Source organism: Solanum pennellii, chromosome 10 (assembly GCF_001406875.1).
Source record: "Solanum pennellii chromosome 10, SPENNV200".
Taxonomy (NCBI): Eukaryota; Viridiplantae; Streptophyta; class Magnoliopsida; order Solanales; family Solanaceae; genus Solanum; species Solanum pennellii.
The window spans coordinates 1,545,132-1,556,877 of record NC_028646.1 but is presented as its reverse complement, the minus strand read 5'-3'; the positions used below and the strand labels follow the sequence as shown (position 1 = coordinate 1,556,877).

Genomic DNA, 11,746 nt, shown 5'->3' with positions numbered 1-11,746 from the left:
TATATATATATATATATATATATATATATTTGATGCAATTTTGATTCAATTAATTTTGACCAAATCACAACTAATTAATTTTGACCTCATGTATCCTCAGATACATTTATTTGGATGTATCTAAACGTATTTGAACACATCAAAATTTAATAAGAGATGTAATATTATAAACTAAATTATATCTAAAGAATTAACTACTAATCCTTGATTGTGTTTTATAATGAATTGTTTTTATTGGTTTTTATTTTAAAATAAAAACAATATTTTAAAACTAGAATGGTCTGTTGTCCATAAAATAAATTAGAGTTACTTTTAATTTTTGATTAATTTAAAGTAAAAAAGTGAAAATAATTTTGTATTATTTTTAGAATTCAAAATAAAGTTATATTAACTTTAAATTGAATTCTGAAATTTTATTTACTTTTTAAAAATAAAAACATGTGTAAATTATATAATTAAAATTTTAATTACAAAATAATAAAATTAATTTTTATAAAATTAAAAATATCACATAAATTAAAATAAAATAAAATTAGGTGGAAACTCTATATTCACATGGCTTTATGCCTTTACCATTTTGAGCATTTATTGCCAATGAATATATATATATATATAAAAAGTGAATCATTTACTTTCTTTGCCATAACAGTAATCTTTTTAGAAAATGTTGAGGTTGACGTGAAATGTGTGGAATATGATAAATTTATTACAGAAAATTTTGAAAATGACATCGAATTGATTATAATTTCAAAATATTATTACGTATATTAGTATCTTACTGTCTAATTAATTATTATATATTGAGAAAAATAGATTTAAATATATATATTTTTGCTATTAAATATATAAAAATAAGGAGAGAAGCAAGTGAGATGGGAGGAAGGTGAGCGAGTTTTGTATGTATCTCATATACATGCGAATCACATACATGTATATGAATGTATCTAATGTGGTTCACATGTATCTAGCACATTAGATACATAGGAGATTGACGAGTGAAATGAAAGAGACGAGTGATATTTGTTATGTATTTCAGATACATGCGAATTCATTTGGAGACAACGCATCTAGAATAAATCACCTAATTAATTTTAACCCATATATTCTCATATACATTTTTCTGGATTTATCGGAAAACTTCAAAATTTGATAAAATATGTAGTATTATAAACTAGACTATATCTAAACAATTAACTTCTAATCTAGTGAGATTTATGTTAGTTTTCCTTCTAAATGAATCTCTTTGATGACATTTTATTATGTTTTATTGTAAAATATTTTTTATTAATATTTATTTTTAAAGTAAAAAATAATATTTTTAAAACTACAATTGCGTGTTTTCCATAAAATAAATTAGAGTTACTTTTTTAGTTTTTGTGATTAACTTAAAATAAAAAGTGAAAATATTTTTTATATATTTTTAGAAATCAAAAATAGAAAAATAAGTTCAAATTGAACTTTGAAATTTTATTTTACTTTTTAAAAATGACAACACGTTGAATTATATAATTAAAATTTTTATTACAAAATATTAAAATTAATTCTTACAAAATTAAAAGTATCACGTAAATTAAAACGAAATAATGTTAGGTGGGAACTCTATATTCACATGGCTTTACCATTTTGAGCATTTATTTCCAACGAATTACTGCCACAACAAATTGGTTGGCCCTTATTCAGATAATAATAAAGATAATAATAAAGTTTCGATTCTAACCAAACTCTATAAAAATTAGGCTAAATTTAATCGTGATCTCTTAAATTTATTAGTAAATTATATTTAAATAATTGATAATATGAGTTGTTTAAATTAAATACTCGAATATACTATAAAGTGTACTTTTAAATGTATTTTTCAAGTATCTAATTACCTATCAAATTAATAATATAAATATGTTATTTGAAATTACAACTTATTAAGAAGTGATTAATTTATTTATCTAATAGACCGTTGAGAATAAACGTAAAATTGAATTGTCTAATAGAAACATTTTATCATGTGTTCAGATATTCAATTAAAATATGTCGTAGTTCGAATGTTATTACATGTTAAATTACACCAATTGTCTTATATTCTTTAGGGTCGTTTGATACGCAGATTAAATTATAAATGTAAAACTGAAGTGTCTAATAGAAACACATTATCATGTGTTCAGATACTCAATTAAAATATGTCATAGTTCAAATGTCATTACAAGTTAAATTAGTACACCAATTGTCTTATATTCTTAGGGTCGTTTGGTACGCACGCAGATTATATTATAGTCTAAAGATTATAATTATAAAATATCTCATATTATCCCGTGTACCAAACTAACCCCTTTTAATGCATATAAAGAGAGAACCTTTTGACATTAGTTAATTAAGAAACAAACAATTGAATAATACTTTCTCTAACATTTGTGTAGCTATGGATGATAACTCAATATCAAATAGTCTTAAAAGTCCCATGTTATTATCTCAAACATCATTAGACACAAACAAATGGTGGATTATTGTTATTAATAAGTTAATTGATGTTGAAGAAGCAAAGAATCAAATATTGTTTTCTTTGCCAATGATTGTTGTTACAAGTTGTTTCTACTTCATTAATCTTGTGTCTGTCATGTTTGCTGGTCATCTTGGACAACTTGAACTTGCTGCCTCAAATCTTGCTAATTCATGGGCTGTGGTTACTGGTTTAGCTTTTATGGTATGTATATCTTTGTTCATTAATTTCGTATTTCGATGAAATCGGAAATTTATATAAGGGGATTTTAAAATATAAGATTGTTATAGTTGAGATTCGAACTTATGACTTAATATAAAAAAAAAATAACTTAACCCCTTTTGTATGCTCGAGAATTCGCTTATCTAGAACAGAGTTAGAGCTTCAATTACAGATTCAGCAGAATTCAGTAGCTCTGGTTTAAATTATTTGAATATTCACTAAATATGTGTTCAACAAAACGTGTGCAAATTAACATTAACAATATTTATTTTACTAAGGGGGTTTAGAAGTAATAAATTGTTATAGTTGAAATTCGATTACAGATTCAATAGAATTCAATAGCTTTTGAATATTCACTTCATATGTATTTTTAATTAACGACAATAGCTTAATTACTGGTTCTATTGACACTTAACTAATGCTGGTAAAGACTTTAACATTCTTTATTAATATCTATATTCATTACCGCTAAAAGTTGTTTTTGTGGTAGTGAAACTAGAATTTGCCTTTTTATGTTTAAAGATTCACTTAATATGTATAAATGATTCATCAAAATACCAGGAATTTATGTTATTGTTATTATTGTTGTTGTTGTATATAATCATTTTGTTTATGTTATTGTTATTATTGTTGTTGTTGTAGATAATCATTTTGTTTATGTTATTGTTATTATTGTTGTTGTTGTATATAATCATTTTGTTTATATGTTGACACTGCTTACGAAAAATCCTGACGTAGATTGGACTAAGTGGTGCACTAGAGACATTATGTGGTCAAGGTTATGGAGCAAAAATGTACAGAATGTTGGGAATACATCTTCAAACATCATGTATCATGTCATTCTTATTTTCAACAGTAATTGCTATAATTTGGTGGAATTCGGATACGATTCTGATTTTACTTCATCAAGATCCTGATATAGCAAAAAAGGCAGGGGAGTTTTTGAAGTTATTAATTCCTGGATTGTTAGCATATGGTTTTTTACAAAATATTTTGAGATTTTTTCAAGCACAATCAATTGTCTTGCCTCTTGTTGTGTGTTCAGTGGGATGTTTAGTTATACATATTGGTATTGCTTATGGTTTAGTTCATTGGACAAGTCTTGGTTTTAATGGAGCACCATTAGCTGCTTCCATTTCGATTTGGATATCCGTCCTCACGTTGAGTGTATACGTGCTTTTCTCCGAGAGGTTTAGTCATGTATGGAGGGATGGTGGTTTCTCATTCGAGCCGTTTCATTATGTCCTTGTGAACTTGAAGTTGGCATTGCCTTCTGCAGCCATGGTTTGGTAAGTTATAACCTCATACATCTCTTAATGTTGTTATTCTAGTTTGTTATATAGTTTTTGGACGATTCTGTGATCTCCGTGAGCTAGTTTTTGGGGTTGAGTTGTCTCAGCATCTATTTCTTTATGGTGGTACCAGAGTCAGACTAATCTCAATTCTTGGTTTATATCTGATGTTGGATCTACGTGTTATGTTGTCCTGTCCCCCCCCCCCTCCCAACATGTCTAATCTCAAGCGAAACGAGGTGTTAAACAATCTTCACCTCATGAGCTAGATTTCGATTGTTGAGTTTAGCATAAAGTCCATTCATATACACTCATTGTCATCCTAGCCAAACACGAATGTAGTGGGAAAAAAATCATGTTTTCACTTGAATTTCCCTAAAACTTGTGTGTGTCAAAAGCCTTTGTGTATTGCCAAAAGTCACTGAATGGGTAAGTCGTCAATCCTTGGACTATACAAGTCATGTACTTTTTCTTGGACTACGTGCAAACGTTTCACACCAGAGAATGTCATCGTCCTAGAAAGTAGAGTCTAGTTCCGCTCCCTTCATTCAAACGAATGAGATATGAACTCTATTTACGCGGATCATGGCTTGGTTTCGAATCCATAATTTCCTAATTTGATGTTTACAGTTTGGAGTATTGGGCTTTTGAGCTTCTTGTGTTATTAGCTGGTTTAATGCCAAACTCAGAAACAACAACTTCTCTAATTGCAATGAGGTAATTAATTAAGCTTAATCTTTCCTTTAAACCATTCTTAAAAGGGTAAAATTTTAGTTTAGCTGACACTAATTGTTTTGGTTTGTGACTTTTTTTTTTAGTGTAAATACTGAAGCCATTGCCTACACAATCTCTTATGGTCTGAGTGCAGCTGCAAGGTAATGTTTTTTTTTTTCTCGAGATTTCGTTTTGTTAGCTTCAGCATGACACCTGATTATTTCGATCGTTGTGCAGCACTAGGGTGGCAAATGAGTTAGGAGGTGGAAATATTGATAAAGCTAAGCATGCTATGGTTGTTACTCTCAAGCTATCTATTATTCTTGCTCTTATAGTTGATTTGGTTCTATTTTTTGGTCATAATGTCTGGGCTGGCCTATTCAGTGATAGTACTGAAATAATAAACAAATTTGCCACTATGACACCTTTGCTCTTAATCTCCTTTGTATTCGATTTCTTTCAAGGAGTTTTATCAGGTCAGATTCTTAAACTTCATATCAACTCAAATCACTCAAACTTGACTTCAGCTGACAACTGAACGTTACAAGTCTATAACTTTGAGTATGCGCAGCTAGACATCTCAACTTATCTTCATTATGTAAGTTGAACTCTCCAACTTCCGAAATGATCACATCTAGACACCTCTAACATTTATGTGTCACGTCAGAGTTGACTGTCTACAAGACACGCTAGGAATGGATTGAGGTGTTGATACATGTGAATTCTCAAAGTTGGGCCGTTTAGTTGTCAGTTCAGGTCAAGCTTTTTTTATTTAAAATGGGATTTCTTGATAGAGATTTTGTAAATGAATTGATCAATAGGGGTAGCTAGGGGATGTGGATGGCAACATTTGGCTATGTGCATCAACTTGGCAACATTCTATTTTATTGGTATGCCAATAGCTGCCCTCCTTGCTTTCAAGTTCAACTTACATGCTCAGGTAATTCAATTGCATGTCATACCTCTTTTTTTTTTTCGCAATCTGGTAATTTCGAATCGTATTCAGAATTTAAACTTGATAAAGTTTACGTTTTTTGTAATTATCGATATCGAACTTATTGTTATTCTAAAATTACGAGTTAAAAATCTAGTATCTATTGTTTTTTTTTTTTGTAGATTTAAAAAAATTATATAATGATGCTATGAGTTAAAAAATTTGATACTGAATTCAGGTGAATTTATCAAGCACATGCTTCATCCGCCTCTACTTTATCATGATCAACAAACTTTAAGTTTCTTTAATATATCATATTTTTTGGATTTAAACTTATTTATTCGCGACTACGCCTTACATCTTAGTTTTATTAATTATCATGTCTAAATTCCTAATTTTTTTTTTTTGAAAATTAAAATATGATTTTAGGGTTTATGGATGGGCTTGATATGTGGTCTAGCTTGCCAAGGTTTGGGCTTATTGCTACTAACATTATTTATCAAATGGGAAAAAGTAGTGGCCTCAACAAAGAGCAATGGTGAAAATGAACTTCTAGCTTGAGCATGAACTTATTGGCCATTTATTGGAGTTAATTTTCGGTTACTCAAGTTTTGAGAATTGTCTTCAGATATTATTTTTATTTTAATTAAAATAAAAATATCACTCAATTATCATTGTTTTTCCCTCAATTAAATACGTAACACTTCAAAAATCTCATTCTCTCTTAATTGATCTTTCATGTTATAAAATCTCGTTATTCTTAATAGGAGTAATAGACATATTTAATTCATTTAACTAAAATTAAAAAATTGTTCTTTGTTTAAAAAGACAGATTAGACTCTCTTTTTTTTTCAATTAAAGGAACATTTTATTAATTACTAGGATGAATTAATCACCAAAAAGCAATATTTTTAATACATAAATATTTTTTAAAAAAAAGGACAGACATGCTGGGGGAATATTATCATACCAGAATTTATATCAAAATAAATAAATAAATTATAGTTAAATAACTTAGTAAGGTGTTTAGACATTAAAATGTGACATTTTTTTTATAAAAAAAAAATGAAAAGTTAAAGTTATGTTTAGACATTTATTTAACTTGAAAAAAAAAGAAAACAGATATTAATTAAATGTTATGACTAAAAAAAAATCACAATCAAAAACCACTTTTTCAAATACAAAACTTGTCTTAAAAAAAATAATCCAATGTATAACTAAATATTATTTAAAAAAATTATGTACAAACGAATCATTAAAAGGTTAATTTAGTACTTGTATTCAAATATATACATGCTGGCTTAGAGTTGTTTCAATAAAAATGTGAAAATTGTACTGTGATGTATTATCAGGACCACAAGTTGTTTTAATATTTATATTTATCTTGTTATAATTTTTTTAATATCAAAATTGAAAATCAACAATTACTACTCCTACAACTACCTCTCAGTCTTTCCTTTTATTTTTATTGGTTAATGTATAATTAAAACTATGAATATTCAAGAAGTTGTTATTATTTGTTGTTTCGTGTAGTTTAATTTTTAATATTATTTTGTTATAGTATTGTTCTGCTGTTTTTCTAAACCCCTAGCCTGGAGAATCTACGTTTCTGCTCTCTTGATGACTCGAACTTACAGTCTTAAGATTGAAAGTGAGGAGTGCTTACTATCTAAGAACTCCACCTTATCATTGTTCCGTTACTTGTTTTATTAAGTATATACGTGTGGTTGTACTGTTACTACTCTTCCTATGCCTTCTTGGCATAGTCTGATTGTAGAGTCAGTGATGTTTCGTAGGTAAAGACGAAGACAATCTCTAACAACCTCTATTTTTCCTTCTGTGTGGTGGAAGTTATGTCATTTATTTATTATGTATATCTTAAAATCTTATTAGCTCTTGGGAAAGTTAATTACTTTACAAGTTAACTTTTAGTTGTTGTTTTTTTTTTTTTAAAAAAAAAGAAAAGAACTCTTTAATTTACAATAAAATTTCATGGATTTCTTTCTATTTCCAATTTTCTTAAATCATCCGCATGTCTTAAAGTATTTGGGAATCGAGGGTTCTCCTACTTAGGTGTTAAAGTAGGTGCCTGCACGATCTGGTGGGTTGGATCGTGACGAATTGGTATCAGAGCCCAAGTTACTGGTATCCCCGTACAAGAGCAAACGTGGAGTAGACTCCTACAAATGGGTGTGTGGACATCTACATCTAATCTTCTTGAAGCTATGAAGCATTCTTGGAATTCGTTTCGTTTCTTCTCTCCTTTCGTGCGAGTTATCGCTTGTGAAATGGATTGAGTCCAACTGACACTTCGCGATTCCAATTGGTATCTCAACAAAGTGATGAATTGAACATCGTAATTCCGACTGAAGGGAATCAAGCAAAGTAAATTAGAATTGAAAAAGTTTCAATTGGTATCTGGCCTTAGGGGCTGTATAAATGCACGAACGATCAGTAATGATCATCTATGGGACCAACTATATAATTATTCAGAGATATATAATTATTCGGTCAAGAAAAAATTAATATATAATAAAAAGAAAAAAATAAATATAGCATTATTCAAAGGAAAAATGCAGTGAAATATATTGTATTACTGAATCTTTAATGTATCACACATATGTATTTATCACTAGAAATCACTTCAATCGTCATATTTAAAAAGTAATTACATGTGATTTCATGATAGTGTAACATATTTGTAAAAAAATGTTTTCTTAAAGATTAATTGCATGGAATTTATAGGAGTTTTAATTTTATGTACTAGTTGTATACAAGTAATATACACAATCATCTAACTTTTAAAGTTATCACACATAAATTTCTATGATAAATGAAAATTGGTATATAGCCAGATGAAATGATATCTAACATATTATCATTGGTTAAACAACATAATAAGCTAACTATACTGACGAATTCAAAATTTTCAGTAATAGATTCGATAAATAAAAATGTAACATTTGAAATACTTTATATATACAAGATAATTTTTTTATTAAAGATTTCGAATGTACACTCTCTCCTCATCCATCGCCCCTCCCAACTCCCAACGTTCGACATAATAAAGGATTTATATCACAATTATCAAGTCACCTAGAAAATATCTAAAAATAATGGTTCACAAAATATTTGATTTATAGATTTAAAAATAAGATATGTTATTTGTTACGACTTGCCATAGAAAGCTTGTAATTTTTTTTAAAATAAAGCAAGTTGCACGTTAAATCACGTAAACATCTATTCTATAAAAAAAAAAATTGTACATATTGTTGGTTTAGGGAAAAGGGTCAAATATGCCCCTAAACTATTCGAAAATGTCTAGATTTACTTTCCGTTTAAAGTTTGGTTCACTCATGCCCTCGCCGTCCAACTTTTGATCCAAATATCCCCTTATGGGCGTTAGTTACCATGTTGGACATATCCAACTCATTTTTCATTTTTTTTAAATGACACATGGAATTGTCATGTCATTTTGACCTTACCACATGTCATTTACATGAAATGGAAAGATATTCGGACTCATAATCACCTAATCCGACCCATAAATCAACCCCCTTTTAAATAAATTATCCGAACAATTTTCAACAATTTTATTTAATTTTTATTTTTTTCAATAAATTCCGAAAATGAGTAATTGATTAATGAAAAAAATAGGAAGAATATGAAAAAAATATAAAATTAAACGCCAAAAATTCACAAATAATTATAGTAACCTTAAATTCAATTTAAACATTTTTAAAAAAAATTATTTTTTTGATAAATCCCGAAAATGAGTAATTGATTAATAAAAAATATAAAATTAACGCCAAAAATTAAAAAATAAATACAGTAACCTTAAATTCAACAAACTTTTTTAAATTTTATTTAATTTTTGGCAAATCCCAAAAATGAATTTATTAACATTAAATATGAAAAAATATAAAAATTACGCAAAAAATTAGGAAAATATGAAAAAAATATAAAAAATAAAAAAAATTGTTGAAATTATTGAATTTAAGGTTACTATATTTATTGTGAATTTTGACGTAAATTTTTTATTTTGTTTCATATTTCCCTTTTTTATTAATAAATTACTCATTTTCGGGAATTGCCAAAAAAAAAAAAAAAATTGTAGAATGAAATGTTAGTATAATTATTTGTGAACTTTTGGCGTTAATTTATATTTTATTTTCATACTTTTCATATTTTTTATAAATCAATTACTCATTTTTGAGATTTACAGAAAAATAAATAAAAAAATATTGAAATGTTAGATTTAAGGTTACTATATTTATTTGTCAATTTTTGGCGTTAATTTTATATTTTTTTCATATTTTTTATTAATCAATTACTCATTTTCGAGATTTACCGAAAAATAAAATTAAACAAAATTGTTAAAAATGAGTCGAATAGTGAATTTGAAAGGAGTTGATTAATGGGTCGGATAGTGAATTTGAAAAGAGTTGATTTATGGATCGGATTAGGTTTTTATGAGTCTGAATATCTTTTCATATTCATAGAAATGTCATATGGTAAGGTCAAAATGACATGACAATTTCATGTGATATTTAAAGAAATGAAAAATGAGTTGGATATGTCCAATATGACAACTAACGCCCATAAGGGCATAATTGAACCAAAAGTTGGACGGGGAAGGCATGAGCGAACCAAACTCTAAATGGAGTTTCGAATAGTTTAAGGACATATTTGATCCTTTTTTCTCATTGGTTTAATAAAATATGGGTCGGGCCCACACCCATAATATTGTCTTTTAGCTCATTATTAGACCATCAACTCTTGCAATTAAGCCCATCACTACTTCACTATAATGTATAAACACATTATTATGATTTTTTTGGGAAAAATATTATATTTCTACCATAATGTAATGATTATAGGATTTATAAATGATATAATGTTGAATATTTAGACTGGGGACAAAGAAAATTCATCTACATCATGAGAATAATTAATGAGCGGTGATTCAGATATATAAATTAAGAAATAATACATAAACATGCTCTTTAACTTGGTATTAATATGCATTTATATTTTTTAACTTTGGGTATGCATAAAACATAAGTAGGCATTTTAAGTAGTAAAGTTATGTTAAACACGTAAACACATACATTCTATTTGACGTTCTACGTGAAAACTCGCGTCCTATGTATATTATGTAGGACACATGTTCTACTTGTTAAATCTTATACAAGTTTAAGTACCTAAACCCAAATGAATGACATAGATGTTAGCTAAGCCAAGTTAAATGACACATTTATGAACTATATATGCCATAAATTAAATTTCAGAGGTTGTTTGGTACGAGACATAAGTTATAATAATCTAAGGGATAATATTCAGGACTATTTTATCTAGCGTTTAGTTCGAGTTATTAGGTAGCCTTGAGATTATTTATCACACCATATATACCTTAGTGATGGAATAAGTTATCTCATATACATGTGTTAGGTTATTAGCATTTTAATATTAATATTTAACATATTAAATTGCTTTATCTTTTGGAGTTATAAGAATGAACATTGGAATAGATGACTTCTACATCATCCATTAGCATTGGTTATCCATCAATGTATTTCATTCTTAATTCCTCCATTACTCTTTGTAACCTATGTAACTCCCATTGTAACCTATGTAACTCCCATTGTAACTTATGTAACCTATGTAACTCCCATTGTAACCTATGAAACTCCTAAGGCCATTATCTTCACTATTTACTACCTCCATTATCTTCCTATTCATTGCTAGGAAGATTTCTTGTAGTATAAATAGTGGTAGTCTTCATTTGGTTTTAAAAAACACACAATTCATAAGAGAAAACAAAGAGTGAAAGAGTTGGTCTAAAAGAGAGTTCTTATTAGTTGAAGGAAGGTGTTCTTTTTTGTGGAGCTTTGGACTCAACTCTTGTCCAGAGTTGTTGAGTTATACTTTGTGAAGGCTGTTGTATCCTGGAGGGGACAAGTCAAAGAGGACTACTGCTGGACCGGTGAAAACATTTGCTGCAGTGGGCTTGAATCTCCTTAAAGAAAGCGAGATATCCGCGCCTCAGCCTGAAGAGATTACTTTCTTCATTTTATTTTCAATTGTAATCTTGCA

General features: G+C 28.2%; 1 protein-coding gene across 1 annotated transcript; it reads left to right on the top strand.

The window, feature by feature from the left end:
* Positions 1-2,284: 2,284 nt before the first annotated feature.
* Positions 2,285-6,339, top strand: LOC107032168 (protein DETOXIFICATION 18-like). The gene is made up of 7 exons (XM_015233750.2): positions 2,285-2,692; positions 3,449-3,999; positions 4,633-4,719; positions 4,821-4,877; positions 4,954-5,192; positions 5,538-5,656; positions 6,080-6,339. The coding sequence occupies exons 1-7, from the start codon at positions 2,411-2,413 to the stop codon at positions 6,209-6,211; spliced, it is 1,467 nt and encodes a 488-aa protein (XP_015089236.1). The 5' UTR covers positions 2,285-2,410; the 3' UTR covers positions 6,212-6,339.
* Positions 6,340-11,746: the final 5,407 nt, after the last annotated feature.